This window comes from Neurospora crassa, linkage group V, assembly GCF_000182925.2.
Source record: "Neurospora crassa OR74A linkage group V, whole genome shotgun sequence".
Taxonomy (NCBI): Eukaryota; Fungi; Ascomycota; class Sordariomycetes; order Sordariales; family Sordariaceae; genus Neurospora; species Neurospora crassa.
The window spans coordinates 2,636,650-2,660,492 of record NC_026505.1 but is presented as its reverse complement, the minus strand read 5'-3'; the positions used below and the strand labels follow the sequence as shown (position 1 = coordinate 2,660,492).

The 23,843-nt window shown below is 51.2% G+C and overlaps 6 protein-coding genes across 7 annotated transcripts; 3 read left to right on the top strand and 3 right to left on the bottom strand.

Annotated features, from left to right (window-relative positions):
- Positions 1-1,356: 1,356 nt before the first annotated feature.
- On the top strand, positions 1,357-2,770 carry NCU01005 (hypothetical protein). Its single transcript, XM_956524.2, has one exon. The coding sequence runs from the start codon at positions 1,546-1,548 to the stop codon at positions 2,470-2,472; it is 927 nt and encodes a 308-aa protein (XP_961617.1). The 5' UTR covers positions 1,357-1,545; the 3' UTR covers positions 2,473-2,770.
- NCU01004 (phosphatidylserine decarboxylase proenzyme) lies at positions 2,675-7,543 on the bottom strand. Its single transcript, XM_956523.3, has 4 exons — positions 6,161-7,543; positions 6,015-6,059; positions 3,122-5,920; positions 2,675-3,063 (listed from the first exon to the last, which is right to left on the bottom strand). Exons 1-4 carry the CDS (start codon positions 6,308-6,310, stop codon positions 2,869-2,871), a joined length of 3,189 nt encoding a protein of 1,062 aa, XP_961616.1. The 5' UTR covers positions 6,311-7,543; the 3' UTR covers positions 2,675-2,868.
- On the top strand, positions 6,837-7,443 carry NCU01003 (hypothetical protein; the record flags this gene model as incomplete). Its single annotated transcript, XM_956522.2, has 4 exons — positions 6,837-6,886; positions 6,969-7,038; positions 7,089-7,142; positions 7,234-7,443. 4 exons carry the CDS (start codon positions 6,837-6,839, stop codon positions 7,441-7,443), a joined length of 384 nt encoding a protein of 127 aa, XP_961615.2.
- Positions 7,544-8,929: 1,386 nt separating the features above from the next.
- NCU01002 (coatomer subunit epsilon) lies at positions 8,930-10,844 on the bottom strand. Its single transcript, XM_956521.3, has 3 exons — positions 9,997-10,844; positions 9,654-9,892; positions 8,930-9,589 (listed from the first exon to the last, which is right to left on the bottom strand). Exons 1-3 carry the CDS (start codon positions 10,537-10,539, stop codon positions 9,481-9,483), a joined length of 891 nt encoding a protein of 296 aa, XP_961614.1. The 5' UTR covers positions 10,540-10,844; the 3' UTR covers positions 8,930-9,480.
- A 199-nt stretch (positions 10,845-11,043) lies between these two features.
- On the top strand, positions 11,044-11,668 carry NCU01001 (hypothetical protein). The gene has a single exon (XM_956520.2). It carries the CDS (start codon positions 11,095-11,097, stop codon positions 11,362-11,364), a length of 270 nt encoding a protein of 89 aa, XP_961613.1. The 5' UTR covers positions 11,044-11,094; the 3' UTR covers positions 11,365-11,668.
- On the bottom strand, positions 11,623-14,065 carry NCU01000 (X-Pro dipeptidyl-peptidase protein). Of its 2 annotated transcripts, XM_011396152.1 has the most exons (3): positions 13,256-14,065; positions 11,930-13,187; positions 11,623-11,868 (listed from the first exon to the last, which is right to left on the bottom strand). In XM_011396152.1, exons 1-3 carry the CDS (start codon positions 13,791-13,793, stop codon positions 11,775-11,777), a joined length of 1,890 nt encoding a protein of 629 aa, XP_011394454.1. In that variant the 5' UTR covers positions 13,794-14,065; the 3' UTR covers positions 11,623-11,774. The 2 variants fall into 2 exon arrangements, with proteins under 2 accessions (XP_011394454.1, XP_011394453.1); XM_011396151.1 differs by having other exon boundaries at positions 11,623-13,187.
- Between the last annotated feature and the right edge of the window lie 9,778 nt (positions 14,066-23,843).

Genomic DNA, 23,843 nt, shown 5'->3' with positions numbered 1-23,843 from the left:
AATTTCCGGTATTTGGTCAATCCACGAATTGATCTTTTCTTGAGTTAGTGCATCCTATCCTTCTTGGGCTAATTCCCTAATAACCTCGTTATCCCATTTCCCTCTCTTTCTAAGGTATTACTTTAGTGACTACCATGCCTTTTCAATGGGTGAAAAGTCTGGTGAACTAGGGCAGTTAAAATAATACTCCAATCCGTTGTCCTTTTTCTATTTTTGGACGATATTCAGCTTCTTTCCTTCCTTTACTACTCCTCCGTAACTACTATCATTATCCTCTTCTAAAGTAAAATCTTCGCCTCTTCTCAATTATTCTCTAACTATCGGATCCAAGATCTTATCCCTATAGACCTTGAGACTCATTTTGCCGTTGTCATTCCCCGGGATATTGTAGAAGACGAGAGGGGATTTAAAATTATAGCCGATAGCAGCCCAAATATAAACTCTTTTCCGATCTTTCTCTTTTGGATCCTCTTTCTCAATAATGCAATTAGAGCAATATTTTTCCTAAGGTCTCCTTATAACCCAGACCTTCCCTTAAGGGCCCCATCCGAAATGGTATTCGTCCGAGAAGCGAATTCGCCGCTATGCTTCAGGAATTAGATATTTTCGGAGTATATCTTTCGCCCATTGTAACCGCCGCTTTTTAAAATTAGGAGAAATATAAGCCTTTTCGCAAGCAATGCATTTCTGGAAGTCTTACTAATGGATTACTTTCCTAATTATTTTGCTGTAGTATTCAATATCGAGGCTGGCTACTACAAGAAAACCTTCCCAAGGGATAGTCCTTACATTAAAGCCTTCGTTCTCGAAAAATTTTTCAATAATAGCAATATCTTTAGAAGAAAGCTTTCTCCTTCTTCCTCTTCTTTCTAGATAAGTAGAATGAAAGGTCCGGCTATTATTTCGGTCTTTATTTTTGAGGATCCGCCATCCGGTTGTATAGGAAATGCTATACTCTTTAAAGAGGTCTGACTTAAAGTAAACTTCGCCTTTTCTTTCACAGTCGTTGAAGGCGCTAATAAAGCGGTTTTTCTTAGGGGTAGAATGATGAGGTGCTCCTATTACGAATAATTATAGTGAATGATTATTTTTGCTAAGAAAAGACTAAGAAAAAGGATTGTGGTAAATGCCAAAGGTTGATGTTTATATTAATGTTTACCTTGATGATGGTTGCCAAGGCCGGGCTGCAGGGGGTCTGCCTTGTTTTAGTGTATTATTTAATATTTGGGGAGCGAGCCAGGTATAGTTACCGTTGCAGTGCATCCACAGCGACCCCTCATCCCATGCTGTCATTATCCGAGAAGCTCAGGGTTAGGGTCAACGCGCGCTTCTCCAATTCCATTCTCAAAGCAGCATCACCTCCATCGGTGTCATTCATCCACCAACTAATCATATGAAATACATAACCGTTACCACCACAACCCAACGTAAAAAGATATACAGATTGATATCCACTTGAGATTGGACTTATATAATCGAACATCCCGCATCTCAATAAATCCACCACAATCGACCAACCATAGAACGATCAAAACACAACCCATAATGCCACCCCAACAACAACCACCCCCACCAACCATCCTCTCCCTAAAATCCGACTTCCTCAACACCCAAACGCGCACCCTCTCCCAACCCTTGGCCCCAACGCGCACCTTCACTTCTCAAAACGACGACACCTCCTCTTCCCACTCTCAATCCCAACAACAACACCAAAGCATCCCTCAAAAACCGCTCTCCGAAGCCCTCCAGAAACTCAACCACCGCCTCACCCAACACAACCGACGCGCCTACCCTCCTCAAGCGACACGACACGTAGCCGAACAAATCGACAAACTCTATTTTACTTCTACTTCAACTTCCACATCCTTGGGGGGGAAAGAAAACGAAGATGATGATGAGGAGGACGACGAAGATGGTGGACAGGCTTGGTTGCGAGTAAACGCCGACTTGACCGTCCCCCGCTTAATCACCTCCATACCCGACTCCTGGTCCTCTGTGTCGGAAAAAGAAGCAGACGACCACCCCATGGAAGCCAAGCGGTTTGCCGAGTTGGTGGCGCAGTTGAAGGAATTGGACCAGCAGAAACGCAAGGTGTTGGAACGGGTGGCCAGATTACGAAAAATCAAGGGTTTGGTTGAGGGGTTTGCAGCTTCCCCTGCTCAAGACCTGAATGCCGAAGGAGAACAAGTAAGGGAGGGAGCAGAAGGGGAAGGGGGAGGAGGAGGAATGAAAGCGGTACAAGAGAATCTGGTAACCAAGAATGGGGAGATGGAGGCTGAGTTGCAGAGGATGAGGGTTCTGCTGGCTAGAGTGGGTGGAAGGGTTGAGAAGCTGGATAAGGAGAGGGGAAAGGAGAAGGAAAGAGGGAGTGGGAGTGGGAGTGGGAGGAGGAAGAGGGCGAGGGAAGGGGAGGAGGGAGAGGGGGCAGGTGATGAGAGGAAGAAGTTGGATAAGTTGCTGGACAGCTTTTGATATCTTTTGTCACGGACTGGATGGGGAAGATGATGGGAGGTAGAATGGTGCATTTTTCGAGGCGTTAAGGACCGAGCCGTCGATTGGAAATCGGGCGGGGAGTGTGTGGAAGGTAAAGAACAACCAGGGACTGGTTTTGGTTGGTTACTCACGATACCCTGAAAAATATCACGGAGCAAACACACGAGGCTTTGGACAGTAATTCGACCCATGAAGATGTGCAACAACTGTTCGGCTTATTTCGATACTTCGTAAAATCATAATATTACAAATCTTTATGCAGGACACTCAAACTCAGCGCTCAAAGACCAGGTTGGCATAAAAACATACACTTGTATCCCAAAGGTCGATACAAAATTATCTGAACCACCCAACCAAACGGCGGAGACCACTTCCTCATGGACCCAACGCCGGAGGAGGGGGAACCTCGTCATTGCCGCTATCCTCCGGCGACTCCTCGGCAACCTGGCCCTGGATACGGCGCTTGGCTTCGGCCTTGTCCTCGGCCGTGATATCGCCCTCGTTCTTGGGCATATCAGGAATCCACTGTGGCTCATCAGGTGCGTGACCGACCGACATGCCGACGCGGATCTGTTCGTTACTGTTAGTCAACGACCTCTATACAAGTCACTTGATCGGTCAGACTCACCAAAGTCTCCAAAGGCAGAAGCGAGTTCTGCACCAGATCCTCATCCCACACCATCCTGCCCGGCTCAAAGAGCACAACAATCGTGCTACCACCAAACTTGAAGTATCCGAGCTCCTCGCCCCTCTTCACCTCGTCGCCCTCATTCCTCGTAATGACGGTACTACCGACCATCATGGCGCCAACGCAAACAACCATGACGCGGCCAAACACGGGGCTGTCAATCGGCACTAGCACTCTCACGTTCTCGCCGTACACATCCAGCGCCGACCGAATGGCCATTGGGTTGACAGTATAGTACTCTCCTTCGATCGTCTTGGGCTGGCGCATAACACCGTCAACGGGGATATGAAAGCGGTGGTAATCCTGTGGCGCAAGGCGGAAGATGCCGAGCGCACCTCCCTCGTACCGCGCAACATCTTCAGGGTAAGCGTCACCAAGCAGGCGCTTGACGGTAAATTCACGACCCTTGATCCAGACATTGGTGGCCGTGTCGATGCTGTTGAAGACAACGCAGCGGCAGTCGGCGGGAGAAACGACGATGCGAGGGTTTTCAGGAGCCGAACAGGGGCGCGCACCGGGCTTGAGGGCGCGATAGAAGAATTCGTTGAAGTTCTTGAATTCCTCCAGAGGCTGTGCAACTTCGGACAGATCAAGACCGTGGAACTGGATGAACTTGGGGATCTCCGCCTTGGAGTTCGGATCGTCGTACTTCTTGCCCTGCTTGACACTAAGGCTCTTGAGGAGCTTACGGATGCGCTTCGTCTCCATGTTGTTGGACTTGAGACCCTTGTACAGCAAGCGGATGCCAAGTCGGACGTAGACGCTCATCTTCTCCTCGTTGATCTGTCCGGTAATACGGTCCTGGACAAGAATGTTGGCCGAGTTGGCTCCAACCTTGTAGCCGCCATACGAGATCTTGGTGATGACCTTGGAATACCACTTGCGCTGGGCTTGGCTCGAAGTAACGAAGCCACCCATCACAAGATTGTCGACTTGGCGCCAATCCTGGCTGGCGCAAGTTGCAATGTGGGTAATGATGTCGGCATCCTTCCGCTTGTTCAGGCGAGGTTGGTGGCAAATAGGGCACTCCTTGATCTCCACAACGTGTTCCTCGCCGCTAGATGAAAGGTTCAAGTCATCACGGTCGAGCAGGTCTCCTTCCTCACCAGAGGTGCCAAGATCTGGTACGTTGAGGGTTGAATCGGTAAGTTGTGAACCGCTGGCCGGAGTCTCCGCGTCCTCTTGATCACTAGTGGTACCAGAGTCCTTGCCGTGACCAGGAAGGAGGTTCTTCACGTTATCCTTGACCTTGTCGACCATTCCCTGCACGGTCGAGCGCGACTTGGCCTCTAGCTGATCCTCCAAGCAAATGACGGCCTCGTCCATAGTCAAATCATCCGAGTCGTCCCCTTCCATCCTATGGGGGAATCGCTGGAAAAAGCTATCGATGGTAGACTCGCGCAGTGTGGAGCCGAGGGTGTCCAGCATGGTTGTCAGCTCGACCTTGCTGATGCGCCCGCTCTCGTCCGCGTCGTACTGCTTCAAGAGTGCCCTCCAGAACTGCTGTCTCAGCGCAGGGTACGGCATGTACTTGATGCGAAGATAGAGTTGAGGGCTGTGCTTGGACTCCCACTTCTCAAGGTTCTTCATCTTGAGAGGAAGAGTCAAGAAAGTGAAGTTGTCATCGTCCCCTTCGGACTGGGACGCAATCTCGCCACCCATAGCAGCCGCACCCGCCGCCGCCATGGGATTCTCCCCAGGTGACAGCAAGGCCGGGCTAGGCGGGGGAAGGGCAGTCCGGCCATATTCCTGAGCACTGTCGACAGCGATCTGAAGAGGGGTCCCAGCTACCGATGGTTCCTTTGTGGCCGTGGAGTTTTGCCTAGAAAGACCAGGCCTGGCGGCTTTGCTCAAGCTTTGAACAGAGGCCGTCCGAGACAGGCCCAATCTCGCGAATCGGCCACCGCTCTTCTGCACTGGAGCGTAGTCTGGGATATCCTTCAGGTGATAGAGACCGGTTTCTGGGTTGGGCTTTGGTGCGTTTTCCATGATTTCCCGGATCGGAAGGTTGACGGAAGCGACAAAGTCGTTGCCAGAATATTTATCGTGGTCGATGACGGTAAAGTTGAAGGAGTACATCTGCTCGTAATTCGATATCGTGAAGATCATCTTTTCGTTATACACGGGATTGAGATTGTGCCGGATCGTCTTGGTGCGGAATGTCTGCCTGCCGAGTGAGATGACGACGAAGGGATCCATGTCGAAGCCGGTCTTGGTCACGTTGCGCTCGGGAGGCAAGTCGGTGATCTTGCCAATCTCCAGATAAACAATGCCCAAGGTGTCGCTATCGCCATTGACAAATTCATATGCGTTCTTGGAGCGCGTGGACGATACTTGCGAGGCGGTATCAAGCACAGGCGCAGACTTGGTGACGGAAATGAACTGGTCGTAGAGCTCTCTGGGAGTGGCTTCGAGATTCGAGTTGTCGACGATGGTCAATTGCAGCTCCACCTCACCTGAGACGACGCTGCTCTTCTTTCCGGTCCTCTTGCTCTTCAGGGGGATCCAGCCTGGCCCAAGGTCGGTGATGCCATCCTCGGCGAAGGCCTCATCAAGAGCGAGCTCAAACTCACCCAGGTAGTCCTTCCCGAAGCGATCCTTGTCCCAGCAAATACCGGTGAGGGAAAGACTTTGCGCGCTGTTGATGGGAAACTGGTAGTGTTCGTTCCAGATCGGGTCGAGAGTCTTTGGTATCGTGGAGGTCGTGTATTTGGCGTCGCCCAGGGTCAATACGAGGTACTAGACGCAGCAGGAGGCAGCCTGTGTCAGCAACCAGCACCAACTGACGATACTTGTAGTCGAAAATTGTAGGGATTGTTGTCGCATAACTTACCGGATCCGATGTGCCTCCTCGATCCTTTGCCGCAAGGTTTCTGGCCTGTAGTAGACAAAACAAAAACATCCATCAGCGCTGCTGTTGCGGAAATGGAATGCGATTCGGATCATGCCGGGACCGCGCATCGACATGGACAAACACACCTGTATGATCTTGACATCCAGAACCAAACCCGTGTCTCTGCGCCCCTCGGGGCTTGCTGAATCGCCCTTGCTTCGCATTGGACTTGTGCTTCTGCTAGTTGCTAAGGAGTTGCTGGATGACTTGAGACGGTTTGGAATAATGCGGACCATGGCGGCGGGAAGGGGGACCTAGCGGGGTCGCCCGGCTGGGTACCTATGGAGCTATATACGGGGATATTGGCAGTGGCGGTGCCGAGTCAGTGACGGCTTGACGGGATCGCTCAGCCAAGCAAGGCAGGGCAAGGCAAAAGAGGGGTCCGATAATCGTAGTACTGCGTAAGCGCCAGCCAATTTGTCGTAGGGGGAGCGTCGTCAATCGTCAATGGTGCTGGTGCTGTGGCTGCTTCCAAGTTTCTTGTTTTGAAAGTTGCTTGTCCTGCCGGTTGGTCCTCCTTTGGTAGTGCCGCTCTGTAATGGATGGGCCCTGGTGGTGGTGGTGGTGGTGTCGTGCAGGCCTGTGTGTTTGATGTGCAAGGGGCGGGATTGTTTAGAAAGAGGAATGGCGTGGGGAAGAATAGGCTCGCTCCTCTGACTTATTCGAGGCTCAATGTCTGGCAAGATTAAAAGGGTGGTGGTGGTAGTATCGTGTCTCGTCAATGACCAAAACATAAAAGGGGTTGTTATGATTTTGGGAATAATGCCGTCGAGTTCGTTACACTCCGCGTTCATGCGTCAAGAGTACTGTCTGTAAGTGTCTAGCGTGCATTCAAGATTGATGGGAGAGTGGAATTTGGACTCTCAGACTGTGTTGAGACGAACTGGGCGGTAGCCATTCGAGTCTCGACAGCGGTAGAGACGGTCGAGCGTATCAGGGTCAGACCGAGCTGGAGGACAGAGACGTCATTCGGGCTGGGATAGCTGGTTTACACTACACTGTGTGTGTGTGTAGAGGCAATGCGATGGAAATTCCCGAGTGGAGTGGGGGATCCTGGGCAACCAGGAAGTGGGTGACAAAATCGAAGTCGTGGAAGCTGAGATCGGCGGGGCTTGGAGTCTTGGAACTGACTTTCTGTGCTTCTCTCCGTCGCGTGTAGTGTATGTATCAAGGCTGTGAGGCTGATATTTGGTTGAGGAGGAAACAACTGAACGAAGAGAAAAGAACTGAAGAGGGTCGCGTGATGCTCCAACCTGACGGAAGAGGACAGTTTCAACTTTTTGAATCCGCCAAGGAGTCTCGTCCACCGCCTGCCTACCCACCGATTGCCCCGGGGGATCTCCGGCCGGATGCTCGGGCCCGCGGATGATTTAGTTTGTTTAGTGTATCTTAACAAGGCCAAATCTGCAGGGGCGCATCCCGTCTTTCAAAGGTGTCAAAAGAAAAAAAGAAAAAAAACACAGATCGCGATTCGCGAAAAAAAAAAGGGGAAGTTGGGCGTTTGTCCAATGTACAATAAGGTAGCCAAGGTATCCATGCGGTAGTTGCATAACCCAGAGTTACATCACGCGTACATCACGATACATCAACATCTGTCTTGTGTATGCAGGTGTAACAAGACGACGCAACGGCAGAAGATTAACCGCCAAAGCTACTCGAACTTGAACCACTCTCAGGACCTCCTTGACTACACTGTTGACCTTGAACAAAAAACAAGCGGTGGGCCGTCGTTCCAACGAGCCTATGGGAGGGGCTGAATGGTGTCATAAACATGAGACGGGCTGAAAGAGATAGAACATGTCCCCCAAATGTAATGTCCCGTTGATTCCAATAAACTGCGCATCTGCATTTGATACCAATCAGTTCTCAACCTAACCGCGTCCTTGCCGCACACGCTTGTGCCTTCGTCAAGGTCACCTCACCTCTCCGAGCACCTCTTGCGCGAATCGAAGATGCTTTCCGGGGAACGGATGGAACACTGCCAAACTGTTGCCTAAGTCTAGTGGCTTTGTAACCTGCATGAACTATAGCTCCCAGACTGTTGACTAAAGTCGAACATTTCCTCCAGCGTAAGGGGGTTCTGTTCTCGGACCTTTGCTAACATTGTTTGACCCTTCTGATACTCTACAAGTGAAAGCAAAGCCAAAAAGAAAAGAAAAGAAAAGAAAAGAAAGAAAGAAAGAAAGAGGGAACGGGAACAGGGTCACCTAAAGATGCACCGTGCAGGCCAAGCTTTCTCGGCTTTCCAGCGGACACAGACGGAAGCCAAGCCAAGCAGGGCTGCCGCTTCCGCCGCTCTAAGGGTCTTGCTTGGGGTCCGCCGCGATGCCGCCGTTGTGGGTCCTATCCTTCTAGACGGGTGACGGGCAAGACGGGATCACAGGCCGTCGGTCATTCGTCTTCATTTCCCCGCCTTTCAAGGTTACTGTAGTGTAAATGGACATCTCTTTCGAGACTGATTCTCCATCACGATGATCCATGCCGACTTGATGATGCCACTGCAATGTTCCACGACACCAGACCCCTTCTGCCTTCAACAACCTCACCCGCCCCTAATACAAGCCACATTCATCATAGCCAACACAACTCAGCCAAGGCTTATTTCTCACTCAGCCGTCCATTCTAAAGTGATTGTCCCTACAACAGACAATATCCGACCAACAACCAAACGTATCGTCAGACGCCGTGACAAAAGTCCGTTGCACCTCGGTCATCGAATGAAGGATTCCTCCCATAGGCCACGTCGGGACCACTCAAAGTCCGGCTATCACCTACCAGTTTAAGGCTGAGATCTTCATCGAATTGCATCAGTCCCCTTGTCCCCCCTTCCCCCTCTGCCCCCTCTGCCCCCTTTGCCCCCTTTTCTACTACATACGCTAGTGTAGTGTAAGAGTGCGACATCCCTTTCCGATGGATGTACGACTTTCATATCCGACTGTTCGACCCATCCAACTATCCAACTGAACCATCCGTAATCGTTCTCTCTTATCTTCAAATTATACACGTCTACCACTGTTCAGCCTCAATAGGCCCACGTCTGTACTTGAAACTTGGATCATTTCTCCAAGGTTATGGTATCAGAAACACTGCGAAGAGATACGACATGCTGCTTTCATTCACCCAGCTGTACACTGCATTGGCACACATCTTCCTCGATATAAGTCCAGAAAGCATTCGATCGACTCGACCTCATTGCCATGAGAACCAATGCTCCTCTGTCTAGCATTGCTACCCGCGTGTCAGCATCACTACCAAGGTCACAGATTTCTCTTGTTTCTCCTTGAATTCTCTCCAACAAACATTAATCCACCGCTTCGTCATTCGCCTTGTTGCGCCCCCGCCTGTCCTTTTTTGTGGATTAGAAGATATCTTTCATGTTCGTCATCGCCTCACCCAAAACATTCGCTTAAGCAGAAACCTTGGCCTTGTACTTTGTCGCCGCCTTGTCAAAGAGGTCGCTCTTCTCGGCCAGATCGGTCAAGAAGGGGTGGTTGGGATCAGCCTGCTCGAGGGCACTGTAAAGCAGACATATATGTTAGCAGAGGAAACCAGAGTCATACGTGTAAGTCTGTAACGTACGCCTTGTACTCGGCCGAATCTTGTCCAGTAATGACGCTCCAGACGAGCTGGTTCGCGATAGCGTCCGCGAATCCGGGCTCCTTCTTGAGCGCCTGGTCCAGGGCAGCCTGGGCCTCCTCTGTGCGGCCGAGATGAATCTCAGCAACGGCCTGCGAAACGAGACTCCGTACGGAGGAGGTAGCGGGTGCTTGTGCGAGCTCTTCAAAGACGTAGAATGCTTGCTGGTACTTGTCGCCGCCCTGTTGAGTGGTAGTAGACACAAAAGTCAATAGTTGGTAAACTGCTTGATCCAACCGCAAGAGTGTTTCGCCGCAAAGGAACAAGGGGTGGGGAAACTACTAACCAGTCTCAACCCTACCCACGACTCAGCCAGGTTAAACAACAAGCTATCTTGCGCCAGCCTCCGCGCGCTGGCCACCTCCTTAACCGCCAATTCCGTCCTGTTCTGCGCCAGGTAGATGTGCACAATCAGCGCGACAGCCTCCAGGTTGCCCTGGTGCCTCTGCAGCAGCGCCAGCGCCTCGTCGGCTTTACCCGCCGCCGCCAGCACCGTCCCGCCCACGACCTGGACAATACCAATTTCACCCGCGTCCGTGGCCGCCAGCTGCTCGATCGTCTCCACGGCTGACTCGGCGTCACCCGCTTTCAGCTGCGCCAACGCACCCACCGCCTCGAGCTCCGGCTTCTTCTCGCCCGCAACTTCGGCGAGCACGTCCTCGGCTTGGCCGAGCGCGATGCGCGCGCGCAGCTGGAGGACGCGCGCGGGGAGGGCGTTGTCGGCCGAGAAAGAGGTGGTGTCAAAGTCGATGACTTCTTGGTATTGGCCTTGGTAGAAGTGGCTCTCGATGTTGATTAGTTCGGCCTCGGCTCCAAAGGGGTCGGACATCTTGATTATCGGTTTGGAGGGGGGGGTTCCGGATTAGAATGGTGGTGGTCGTCGTGCTTATCGATGAGCGAGGATTATGTTGGCGTCAAGGACTGGCCTGGTGTTCGTAGAGGTAGGTATTATGGGATGCTGCCGAAGGACTGATTTCGCAAGGTGCTGGCTGTTATATACCTGGTAGGGACTGGTGTCTGCTGTTGTTGATAGTTTAAATGATGGACAGTTCAGTATAGCTTCAGTGGTTGATAGGGGATAAGCCAGTAGTGGACAGCCAAACACGAGTACAAGGTGCCTTACCTCGACGTGGAGCTGTCCGGTGGAGCCGGAACATGCCGCGTGGAGGGGATGTGGGGATTGCTTAAAGTGCGCACGTTCCTGCGTCTAGAAAGATTCTGCCGGACACAATTTTGGCGGTGAGAAAACGGCGTTGCCATAACTTTGGTTGCATCTCTTCAGTTTTTCTCTCTCCTCTTTTCTTTCCTTTTTCTCTTCAATTTGCGCGACCTCCACAATCCGGTTGTCGCCTCATTCAAAAATCCATTCCGAACCACCGCCAACATGGCCCAAGGCTCGGGCAGCAAAATCACCAAGCCCAACCCTGGACTAAACCGGTCCAAGGGCGGCAAGGCTCCCAAGAAGTCGGGCGTCACCAAGGTCAAGAAGAACAAGACCAAGGCCGACAAGGTCCAAAAGAAGTTCACTGCCGGCATGGCCGCCAAGACCGAGAAGATGCTGGGAGCCAGGGCTGGTCACTTGGAGCTGATCGGCAAGGGCAAGAAGGAGGAGAACAAGGAGAAATTCAAGGGTGGAACCAGAAAGTTCGGCTAAACGACTGTCCACTCGAGAACGCCTGATACGGGGACAGCGACAACGGTTCAGACGGCATCTGTGTTAGCTGATGGATGTTGCGCGGCAATGTTGGGTATCTCGCGGAAATGGTGGATGGAGAAGGGGATGCCGCGGTGGACGTGGAGGCACGCGGGAACAACGAATGAGGTGGGAGGAAGCAGCGACTGGAAGGGGGTTTGGTCACGACGAACGACAAACTTCACATCTTTCACCGGAATCTACGGGCTACCAAATTTCGCGGACAACACTCGGAGTTTATTGTTCTTTGGGCAACACTAGCAAAGCAAGCACTTGTGTGGAGGATATCACACGACATACGATACCCCGTCTCTGGAATACAACACCATTTCTCGCTGTTGAAAAACTGCCTGAGGTCGACGTTGCACCGCCTAGATGTGTTCCGGGATTATGGGCAGTGTGACATAGTTGTCAAAGCCTTCTCCGAAATGGATATGATTCTGGCCAGCAAATTTTGAAGCGGGTCTTGAGCAGAATTAGTACGCTACGTTCAAACACAGGATGTGACCGTTGAAAGGGAACTCACCTGTCTGTCTCGGAGTTATGCTGGAAGATCCCAGCGCCCTGCGTGTCACCACTGGAAACCTCGAGCAAAATCCCACCACCTACGCCCACCACTACGTTGGTTGGCCAGAGCTCAACGTCAACGCCGTACACCTCTCCAGCCTTCACGGGAAGAACATCGGTCGAGAAGTACTCTCTAAAAGGGAGCCATGGCTTGTGCCTGGGATTTTCCTCGTGGACCTTTCGGTTGCTCACTCGGAGCCAGCCTTTGCAGACAGGAACGGGGTCACCCGCTGTTCCGGTGTAGAACACTTCGTTCCCCGAACGGTCGATATGGCGAATGGTCAGGAAGAGGTCAATGTCTGCCTCGTTTTGCGTGTTCTCAGGCGTCACCGAGACATTCAAGTGTGCCACGATATGGCCGGTTATCTCGGTCTCTTTCTCGAAGGGTGCTGTGACGAATTGGACCAACTCAGGCTTGTCCAGGCTTTCAAGAGCTTTGTATCCGATTTGCGCTGGCATGGTTGGGTCTGGCCTGTTCCGGGAGAGAGTGTGATCAGATCCAAGGTAGAAGTCTGTATACTCTGTTGAATAAAGCGGCCATTGGCCCTCATTCCGTCTCTTGTACGCTTTCTCCTTCTCTGCGTCGTTGAAGCCAACATTACCTTTGCGCAGCGTTACCTCGATGGGAGAGACTTTGTCAGGGATACTCCAGCCGACCTTATCTTCTCCCTTGAGAAAGGCGTCAAGGAAGCTCTTTTGAAGTTCAACATGCTCCTTGTAGTAGAACGGAAGATCGTGTCGACCAGTGATGAAACGCAGATACTTGAATCTTGATCCGGCATACGTATAACCCAGCACGTTACCGCGCAGATGGAGCGTGATACCGCCCCAGTTCGCCACGCTCAGCACAGGAACCTCGATGTCCTCAAGTCGATACTCCTTACTGGCATAATAGTCTTCGTCGCGAAACCGATGCGCCTCGTTGTCTTTGGTCTGATCGTTTCTGTTTGATACCAACTGTTCCTCGGATAGGTCACCTTCGATCGTGTCTTCCTGTCCCCTAGCGCTGGGTCCGTCTGGTGGGAACTTCAGTTCGGAGCGGCCGGGCAGACCATACTGATTAACCAGCACCTGCCGGTTCCACCAGATATCGATGAAGTTGTTGGAGAGGATTCCGCCATGTCGACACCGATCGCGGTAGTAGTCAGACATGCCTTCCCAAGGGATGATGGCCGCTAAGCCCTTTGGTCGACGAGCAGCGACTCGCCATTGAGAACCTGTTGTCACTTGTCAACAACCTTTCTTTTTCTTTTTTTCCGACTAGATTTCATATAACTCAGCTCACCAGCATAATAAGAAACCCCCAATAAGCCCACCTTCCCATTCGACCACTCCTGCTCCGCACACCACTCAATCACTTGACAAAAAGCATCGCTCGTATCCTTACTCATCGTATCCAGCAGTCCCGGGCTCTGTCCCGTCCCGCGCTCGTCCGCTCGCACCACCGCATACCCTTGCTTGCACCAGTACACCGGATCGGGCGTCTCCCAGGCGGAGAACTCGGACCGCTGCTCGGCGTTGACCTCGGCGAAGGAGCCTGGGTGGAATGAAGAGTAAGGGATGTCCTTCCCATAGGGGCCGTAGGTTACTATGACTGGGTATTTCTTGGATTGGACCTCGGGTTGGGGTTCGTTGACATCGAGGCCGGGCGAGGAGGCACATGGCTTCGGGAGGTAGATGTTGGCGCGGATGGGAAACGGGGAGGATTTGAGAGGGATGGAGACGTTTTTCATGAAGAGGATTCGCGGGTCGGGGACGGTGGTTTGGATGTCGAGGAGGCGAGGAGGGCCGTGGATGGTTCGAGGTTGGGAAGCGTCGCCCATGGTTGGTTTCGGTTCGTTTTGGTTCTGTTCTTGTATATTGGTTTAGAGTCAAGCTGGTAGGTGTGTGGTGACAGAAGGGAAGCTTGATGAACGAGGTTCGAGCAGACAGGTAAGTAATGAGCCGAGGAGGATATCCAACTCGCTTGTTCTGGTACTCTGCTGTTCTGTCCTCGTTGGGATTGAAGCAAGGGTTGAGTCCACGAATTTGTGTCATTGAGCATCATCAAAGGCGGGGTACTAGATATCAACTACATATGCAGCTGCGTTACACGAAGTGCTATAGTACAGGAAGGGAAGCTCCGTTTAAGATTTCACATCAATTGCATAGCCGGGCCTCAAAGCGCATGAGCCGCAGTCCCCTCATTTACGTCTTGTAGCTCATGATTGACCCTCAATTTGGCTTCCATTGGTTCGGGTTTACGTAGACATAAGCATCAAAAGCATCAACGAATGTGTATTCAGCAATCAGCCCAACCTGGAAGCAACCGTCATATAAATGGTGCAGTAGTTTCGAAAGGTACCGCCACAGTCATGACGAAGCTGTCGGTGCTTCACCGTCTTGCATTCTTGCCTTCGGATAAACTTGGACATTCCTCTTGACTTCCCCGAGAAGAGAAGAGCGACCTTCACAGACTCTCTATATACCATTATGTATGATTATCCACGTCATTTGTAACTACCAGTCTCAAACGAATTAGCCCAAAGTCGTGTCCTGTTACGATCAAGGCGGAGTGTCCGAGGTGCACAAAAAGGCGATAATATCACGATCGGTCGGCGCTACATACAACCCAACACACAAATCTCTCCCACAATCCCAAACTTAGGTAAGAAGTAAAAATCCCAAACCGTAATTTTCAGCATTCTCATCCATTCGCGAATCAAACAAAGGTGCAAAAAGCTAAGTCGGCTAGGTAATTTTGTAGAAGGAACGACAATATCCCAGCTACAGACCTACGAAAACCGCCGCGCCAAGTTTTCATGAATGATTCAATGCGCCATGAGATTCGAGACCACAGAACTCCCCGCTGTGGTCGGTAGAGAGACTAGGGGGCCGACCTCATATGGCGGACCTTGTATCGTGCCTGCCACTGGTGCCTTCTTCTTAGGCCAGTCTGAGAAGGTGCGAGGAAAGGTGTCATTTCGTCCGACATCAGGGGGAGAGCATGCCAGCCGCTTGGATCTGCAGTGTGGCAGGAGCGATGGCAGGCGCATGGCATCTTCTTCAAGGAAATACAATAGAGCTGCGCTGTGACATGACTTCCACTTGAAAAGTCCCATTTGACACTCGGTCATGTGGTCCTTCCCGGGAAAAGCCTCGCGCTGTCGCAACTGAAAACCCTGCGATCTTTGAGGTTTGGGTTCATTCTTTCCCTTCCTCAGCTCATATGTTTCTATGACTGGCCCATAACCGAAATCTAGATCCTTTTTGAATATCAGCGCTCAATTTGAGAAATTCGATCTTTGAACCAACTGCTCAGGTCCAACTTCAACAAGCTAGGTTGCGAGCCAACTTATCCTGGTATACAATCTCACGGTAGCTTCATATGCGACTATCGGACCTTTCCCATCAATTGTGGCAATCACCCTGTACAGTAGTGAATTACCCATCATTTGGTCCTTCTTTGCCCACCGACCACTATACAAAAATCTCTGGCTTTGTCGTGGCGAATAATTGCTGAGTGGCAGTGGGTCAAAGGACTGGCAGAACAAATTACGCCAAAGCCGCTTTTGTCAAGGCACGCTTTAGCTCTCTCAAAAGCACTTTGCTTTATGTGCCGGACGATGTTGTTCTGGTTTAGTTAGTCAGTCAGTCAGAAATGTGAACAACGAATCGTTGGTTGGGGTCCTAAACTTACTGGGATTGTAGGAAAGGTGAAACCTTCTGGAAATCATGGATTATTCAACCGGTACATGGCTCACTCGCTTGGAATGCCAATTCTGCCAGACGTACCAGACATATAGAGTAGCGTTCGAAGGCAACATTTAGTGTGAGGAGCTTGACAAAGTGGCGAGGATTCATCATATTTAGGGAAGTGGGTGGGGATGGAGTGCTTGCCTCAACACAACTCGCTGCTGTCGGTCGTCCCGAGTTGTGCGTCTGAGAAGGCAGATGAAATGGATTAATATATCACAGCGAGGACTTGGAGGTAGCGGATATGCACGACTCGCAGGCCATACTGATGTGGTGAAGGTGATGAGGCTTGATCCGGATGTTGATTGTTGTCAAGATTTGTCGAACTTGAGGATGGTGGAGATTTTGTGAGCAAGTGACAATAGACGCCATTGAGATGTTCACTTCGTTGTGATCTTATGTGCAGACTACGCTATTAATTTGACATATTCTCCAATTTCAATCTCATCTAGGTACTAAAAGATGATATTTCGATCCAAGTCTATAACTCTGCCATGGCTGGCTGATGATTCCTGCATCTGTGACTCTTGAGTGTATGTTGTTGCTCAAGAAGTGAATCAAGAACTTCCTCATTAGGAAAATGGCGAAATCAACTATGCTCCTGAATCCAACGAAGAAGATCCCAAGGAGAATAGCGCAATGATAGTTCGACTAAAGCGTGTTAGCTTACTTACTAACCTTAGCCGACATTACTTTTTGGCGAGTGACGCCAAATCTCCCAATTTTCATCGGACCTCTTATGCTCCTGCTTGCTAATCTCGAATTGATGAGTCTATAACGATCGATCGCAAACCCCTGATCAACAGGTTACAAGAGGTGAGCTCAAATCTCACGATTCTAGAGGAGCGCCGAGGAAAAGTATCCGGATCTAGAAACGTACGCAGGTCAGAAATCTACATGCTAGTCCTCACCCTCTGATCCCAAGAGCCTTCCGTTCCTTATGGATCGGCACACGCCGATGTCGCCAACCCCGAGCCGCTGTCTACATTTTCGTGACTGGGCAGAAATTCCAAGGCTTGTTCTCGTCTTAACGGAGCTTTCATACGGGATAAACGGACCTTACAATATCTAGGTACCAAGGCAAGTTTTAGCTTCCGTATATGGGTTGTATTCCGTAGCCATATCAAAACACTAGTCAAGAAGCCTGCGGCCGGGGTGGCGATTTAAAGAATACCTATGCTCTTTAATGATCGGTCTCCGTACCACCCTTGCTCGTGCTGATGAAGACTTCCCATGTCGTTCATGTGGGTAGGGATCGTGCAGACTTCACAAACTATCGAAACATGGTTATGGACCCCTATGATGAAACCCATTCGCGCCGGGCGGTGGCAGCATACAAAGCAGGCGGGGCTGTAGGTAGAGCATCACTCTAAAGTCAGCCCTGAGGAAACGGCTGGGGCTGAGTGGAGGGAGTGGCGTTAGGTACCCTGGGAAAGGAGGGCAGCTTGCTAACAGGACTTTGTCTCAAAACAAGTCTAGACTGTCCAGAAAGGTGGCAGACTCATGGGGAAGGGTTATTGATCGTCGGCTTCTGCCCTGTTCGCAGCCGTAAGCAAGCCTCGAATACGGCGATTCGGCACAGCATTGAGTAATAGAGCACCGACCCAGGGATGTCCGTGATGTTGATGCGACTGGAAGGCTACAGTTGACTCAAAAACATGTGACTACTCGCGTGCCTCGCTGTATCAGGGAACAAACGGTCGCTAAGCTCTTAATGATGATGAGCTTAGCTGCATACATCATTATGCGGGGGGATCTGGTTGATCTTGCACGATTCAAGGCATAGGTTTCACCGATCACTGATCGCTTCTAATATTATACTGGGGAGTGATAACCTACGTACCGCCACGGGTGGCTGCATTTATTCAGGCCTTGTGCTTATGGGCGACCCAGGCCGTTGGCACCGCCCGTGAATCAAAACAAAAGACCCGGCCGTTTGTAGCTTTCGTGAAAAGACGCGACGCATGGCGTACGCCTCGCATCCGCGGAGTCGGTGTTCCGGGAATTTAAGATTCAGTATCAGTGCATATCATGGTGAGTTTTTCGACATAACGGCGGAAGTGACAGCGCATTGCTGTGAGCGAAAATGAGAGGCTAGAGGTATTGAGGAACATCACGTTACCTTGATGATTGGCCGAGCACTGCTCTGTAATGTTCGGTATGAAGCACCTCGCTTGCGGATGATTCCGGCGCATGAGTCGTCATGGTTCGGAAACCATGTCCAATCAAGTTATCCATTGGTGATCTTTGAGAGGACTGTATAACGTTTCTCTGCACACAAATGTTAGCTACCTTTGGGTTTGCTTGTGATGCTAGACAGTGAGCTTACCCATCAAGATCGAAGCTGTCAGGCCTGCATCGGCCTCTTTTGTTGTGTTGCTCTTGGCCATGGAGATTGTGAGAATATGCGATAGAGGTAGAAGTATGAGCAGAAAGGGCTAAGGAGAGGGAGATAGCAACAGGAACTTGGCCGTAGGCGGGAAGCCAAGGCAGCCACAGAAACATGGTGTAACATCGATGTCAAGCACCATACCTCAAACACTCGATAATTTACTAGCAACAGCATTGTTCCCTGGTGTGGTGATGAAGGAGTTTTCTACTTGGTCTTTGTCGCAGGGATTCGAGATCCCGTACCTGACATAAACGAACCGGGCTGTGCCTGCTAGAACCCCTTTGGTCTCTGAAACCTGGGCATTGGTGTGCCTCTGTGTTTATTGCTTGCTTTATTTTGAACCACTGCAGTCAGCCTCCGCGATGTGGACCTGGGAAAGTCGAGTGACGCTCGGTGGAAATGAATCAATGGGGGTTATCATCCAACCAGGTGATGGCGGGATGGGGATGTTCGAGGGGACATGGTTGTAGCGAGGTGAAGTGAGGTGACGGGATTGTGTAGTGAAACTTGGGACTTGAAAGTTCGACAGATGGAAGTTAAGTGCCGTCGAGTGACTTCAAAGGGGGAACACTGGACAACTGCAACCGCGAACGGTCCCGAAGATGGGAGTCACTTCCACTTGGTGCTTCGTCGGGAATTTGGTAGCCCGAACCAGTTCCACTCGGACGCTTTCCCGTTCAAGTTCTGTACGCCCTTCTGTGCTGCCTTCCATTTACTTGTAGGCAACTTCTTTCCATTGTCGGGGTATCTTTACACTTGGTGAGCACCTTCCAAGTTCGTCTAGGTGATCAGTAAGGTACTCGGAAGTTTCGAATTTATCCACCGCTTTTGGTTTGGACCCCATTGTGACCACCTGGAGTTCGATACCTCTAGTACACTCCGCTTCACTTCAACTTGGAGTTCGGTAGACATCCAAACATCTCTTGCCCGTGATGCCGATTGTTGCCGCAAAGTAAACATCCGACGGATATCTCTGAAACCTGCCAGCCACCTCCAGTCTCTGTAGTAGAATGGCTTGCCCCGTTTTAGCTCAACGGGCAGAGTAGGACACAAGAGTAATATGTTGGGTTTTCATTGCCCATAATTTTCTTAGGCCATCTTCGAAGATGCGATTGTGGTGATCATGATGATGAAAGAGGGGAGTCTAGAGCTTCCAGATCTCCTGCTACCATTTCCCATGTCTTGTCGCAGAGCCTCACAGGACAGCCAAGACCATGCCGGTCCTCCGCAATACACTTTATTTCAAGATTGGCGGGGTCCAGGTACCAACCTGCACTGAGCAGGGCGTTTGCAGCGCATTCCGTCCTAACCATCGATTACGGTGAACTGTAAATTACGTAGTGTACATGGTGCACGGGCCAGAAGACATGAATAAATCCCATGTTCATCACCGCAGCAAAGTCTGTCGGCTCCTCGCGACTTTCTCTCCAGGTGACGACGAACAACTCCTCAGTTGATCCAGTTCCCATCTGCTCCGGCAATCGCCGTCGCACTCGCCCAAAAATATCCAAAAAAAAAATCACTTGCGCATGGAACTCTAAACGCCATTTTAGAGTTGCCCTGTTAATTCATTCTCTTTGCGTCGGCTGGACGTCTTCCATGCTGTCCGGCCACGAGTCGGACAGACCGAAAAGCTTCGGAGTTTCGAAAGAGGTATCAGTCACCTCAGGTTCAACTTTTGGGCACATCACAATCAAGTGATGAACTCAAGTTGCGCGTTGTGCTTTTTCACAGTCCCCTTGTTCACCCTTACTGGTACTCCAGCCAATGATAGCTTGGCGGCGTAGGTCGGGATCACACTTGGTGTCGCCAGTCCACACACTCGGGTTGGCGGATGCGAGGGGGGGGGGGGGGGGGGGGGTTGCCGTCTCCCAAGGTACGGATGCTGGGACGCACCACTCCCCCGGGGAATCGACACCCGCATTGTTTCCGTCTGCTACGCTGCATAGGGTTGGACGAACGCGGGATTGGGACTCGATGCCCGGAGAATTTGTGACCAGAAGATTGGCGAGTGGCTGTCGGATGGCTTGGAGCTGGTGACTGCTTCTTTAAAAGCAATTGGTAAGTGTTTGGTAGCTCATTTACTTGTATATTTCATCTCTCACGTCTTTATTCAGTAATCCAGCGACATCAAGAGATGTGTAGTGGGTACCACAGCTATTCCTATTAGTCGCCTGGACGGTCATGAACCAAGCTCAGTTAACTCGTCCGATATACTCTTCATGAGCGAAGGAGCTGGAACCCGCAGCATATGAGCGGTACATGTCTACATGCTTGGGACCGCGGCATTCCTGATTGGATATGGTGGGAAATTTTGCCCGAACTGTCATTCAGCCACAGGGTCTTTTTCTTTTTGCCAGGGACTAATCGGCTTTGTTCAACATGCATTGGCGACCTCTCAACTATCTTATCTCATCCATCTGGGTCCGCCATTACGAGCTCGATGTGGAGCCATCTCTCTGTCAGGCACAGATCGACCTGGAGAATTCTCAGTCTGAAGTACGCCAAGGCGAAGGCCGCTCACAAGTCTGTTACCGATAAGCAGAGGAATGGTATACTTGGCTTTGCTTGTGGAAAGGTCTTCTTCGGTCCCGCAGATCATGTCACTTGGGAATCTGAAAGCAACAGTTGGACTTGAAAGACTAGTGCGTTACGTCGTACCCGGGCTTGCCCTCCGGTGTAAGGGGTTCATCAAGACTATTTCGTTATCGCGAATGGCCGATTTCTCTATCCTTTGGCGAGAAGTTGGCGAATGCAGCTTTAGAACCGGAATTCGCTAACCAACGCTCTGAGTAGAGCTTAGTCAAAGGAGTACGCCAGAGAAACCCCGAACCAATGGCCGTTTTCTGCGCTTCGTGGAGCAAATCGCGTCAAGGCTTGTCAGTCTCGGTATCAGCTCAAGCAATTTCCATCCAGGCGGAACCTGAACACAGTTGTCTCAGACCGGGATGCTTTCTAACTACCCGCTGCCGCTGACTGACAACCAAACCTAGCCCAAGTTAACTAACGTGGCCCTAGTGAGTCTGGGTACCTGGCGCTTCCCGAGCATGTCGGCTAATGTGAAGCAGACAGACAGTGTCGTTGACGGAGCTCGATGCATTCAACGGAGGCTCTTCCGGTTGGCCTGGACTAACGAGCAGCGAGAACTTGAGCTCCTCGGACCTGTGTATGCAACATAACCATCAAGTAAGCAAAGAAAATAGTGGCTACCTAGGCTGATGTCACGATGATTCCACGGAGTAAGGCTTCAAATGCGGCCTACCATCTGGGTCCATTGGATTTCGCACTTTTTCCAATCTTGAGGTCTCTATGACAGCATATGAACTTTTCATCAGGGCAGTTGAGGCCACAGGTAACCTGTGGCTATACACCAACTACGTGCTCTAGCCTATCGCCAAGTCCACAGCCGTGGTTTGATATATACATATAATGCAGAGGATCACAGTACCTGCCCTCCAGTCTCGATAGGCCATCCAAGGGCGCTGGTGGTCACATCGAAGCTTCTCCCTCTCAATACTAATGGTACTAGTGTATGCCAGCTGAAGCCAAGCAACAGTGTCTAGTGATCACCGGCCGTAGCAGATTTGATACCTTCCCATTCATTCCAAGACCATTCAGGCTGATGTCCAATCATGCGGACAGAATATGTCATTCTTAACCGGTACCTGAAGCCCAGACGACAAAGGTGGATACCAAGAGACACCAGCCTGTCGCTATCAACAAGGCACAGACCACCTGCGCACAGTGACGGTGAGGTGCTGGAAACAATCTCCACCACGCTAAGCTGTTTGGGTAATTTGGAAATGATGTGCATATCGTCGCCTGTCCGTAGCGTGTAACGACGAGCACCTCTAGTCCTCTTTGGGAGTGCAATTCGTACGTGCACCCCCCGCACCAACTGAAGCAAAAAGAACCGAACGAAGGTGAACGCACTCACTTCGACACAAGAGAACAACAAAAAAAGTTGAGTTTCAGGGTCACCTGCATCAAGTTGCATCTTCCAGCCGATAAGTAGCTCTGCTATTACAGTTGCCCGACATGGTACTTCCATCTTTGGAAGCCCATACTAAGGAAGCTGAGATTGCGCCCACTATCTCCAATTCACAACCCATTCATTCTTCGATGCCGTGGCGTTTTCTCGATACCAAGCATCGCGTCAAGTTGTTGCTTTTCCATTCCCCAGCGATCGGGACATGGAAGGTGGACGCTACGTATTCAACCCTTCATCTCTCTCTCTCCTGCAGAAACCCCTCTGGCGTATGAGAGCATAATGCAGTCAATGTATGTGACCTTCCAAGTTGCCCCAACCCAAGTTTCAACGCCAGATACCGCGCCTGGTAAGCAGCACATTGCATCGCATCGCAGATGCAGCAGACACCTGAAGGGGGCAAGCGGGCTGGCAGCAGATCACGTCGATACCGAACCCGCTCACCCCGTCGTCCCCTTACCATACCAATCTGAGGGCGTCGCCTGTCCTGGGATCCCGGGGTACCTTGGCGTATACTGTGTAGTGTTGCCCTCGGAGGACCCTTGAATTAGAGAGGGAGAGGTCTCTTGCACTTGCGAGGTCTCTAGGTAGTTTGCGCCTCAACCGAAGCTTCATCAAGCTACCTATACCTACATCACATCGCACACACAGCATCACTGTGTAGGGTCTATCAAGATGTTGCAGCCTCGCCGAGCAAGTCCCCGTCCCGTCGTCGATCCCAGTATCCCTGGCAAATCCAATCCCATTTCTCAATATCACTTGCCCTTTTCATTACAGACATAGACAGGCAACCAAGCACTCACGGAGCGAATCTCGCAGCTCTTTTGCCATCCGTCAGTCACGGCGAGGCAAAAAAAAAAAAAAAAAAAAAAAAAACAGGATGATTTCAGAGCTCACCTCAGGTGGTCCAGCTACCTAGCTCTGGTGCCGTGTATAGAGGTATCCATGCTACCTATCGCCTCCATAACCGCATTTCCACCTCATCTTTTCAAGTGGGAGCGGGACTCTTGCGGGAACAGGCACTGACGGGGCTTTGAAAACGACGGCTTCGCTCGCCCTCCTTGCAGTCGGCTACCGTAAACAAAGATGGCCTGTCCTTGTCGCCACAGCCCCTGTACTGCGTAGGGGCTCTCCACCGAGTCCACTACTCCTTCCGACGTCCCGCAGGCGTTTCTGTTCCTCGCGGTGCTCCGCGTTTGACATTTAGCTTCACAGCAAAAACTCGGCATCCAGATTGTCAAGTCCAGACCACCACCCGCCACCAACCGGGGAGCAACACAGGCTCGGAGTGGAAAAGAAGCGCTCGACATTCCCTCCTACGATGCATTCGCCTTAGATTCGCACAGGGCATCGCGCTTGCTTCATCAATCAGGTCTCGGAGGCATCCATGCCCCCTCGGTCTCACACTGGCTGCTATCCAGACACGGTCTCGAGACTGTCCAGACTACCTTCGGAGTGCTGCTTCGTGATTGGCGCTCTCGAACTCCCCCGCGATGACGGCGACGAGACCCGTCTTCAGATCTCCCACCCATGCCCGACTTCAATCTCATCATGTACATCACTTCGGCCTTTGCAATTGCCCATCCTTTCGCACAAATAGTATCCCACAGAAAGTACTCACTGTGGATCTTTTCTTTTTTCCCCTCCTTCTCCGAGCGCACTTCAGCTGCAGGTAAAAGGGAGCGTACCTTGCTTGCGATGGAGACGGAGATGGGTACAGTCACAGTACACACTGACTGCCGCCGTTGCTCCGCCGTC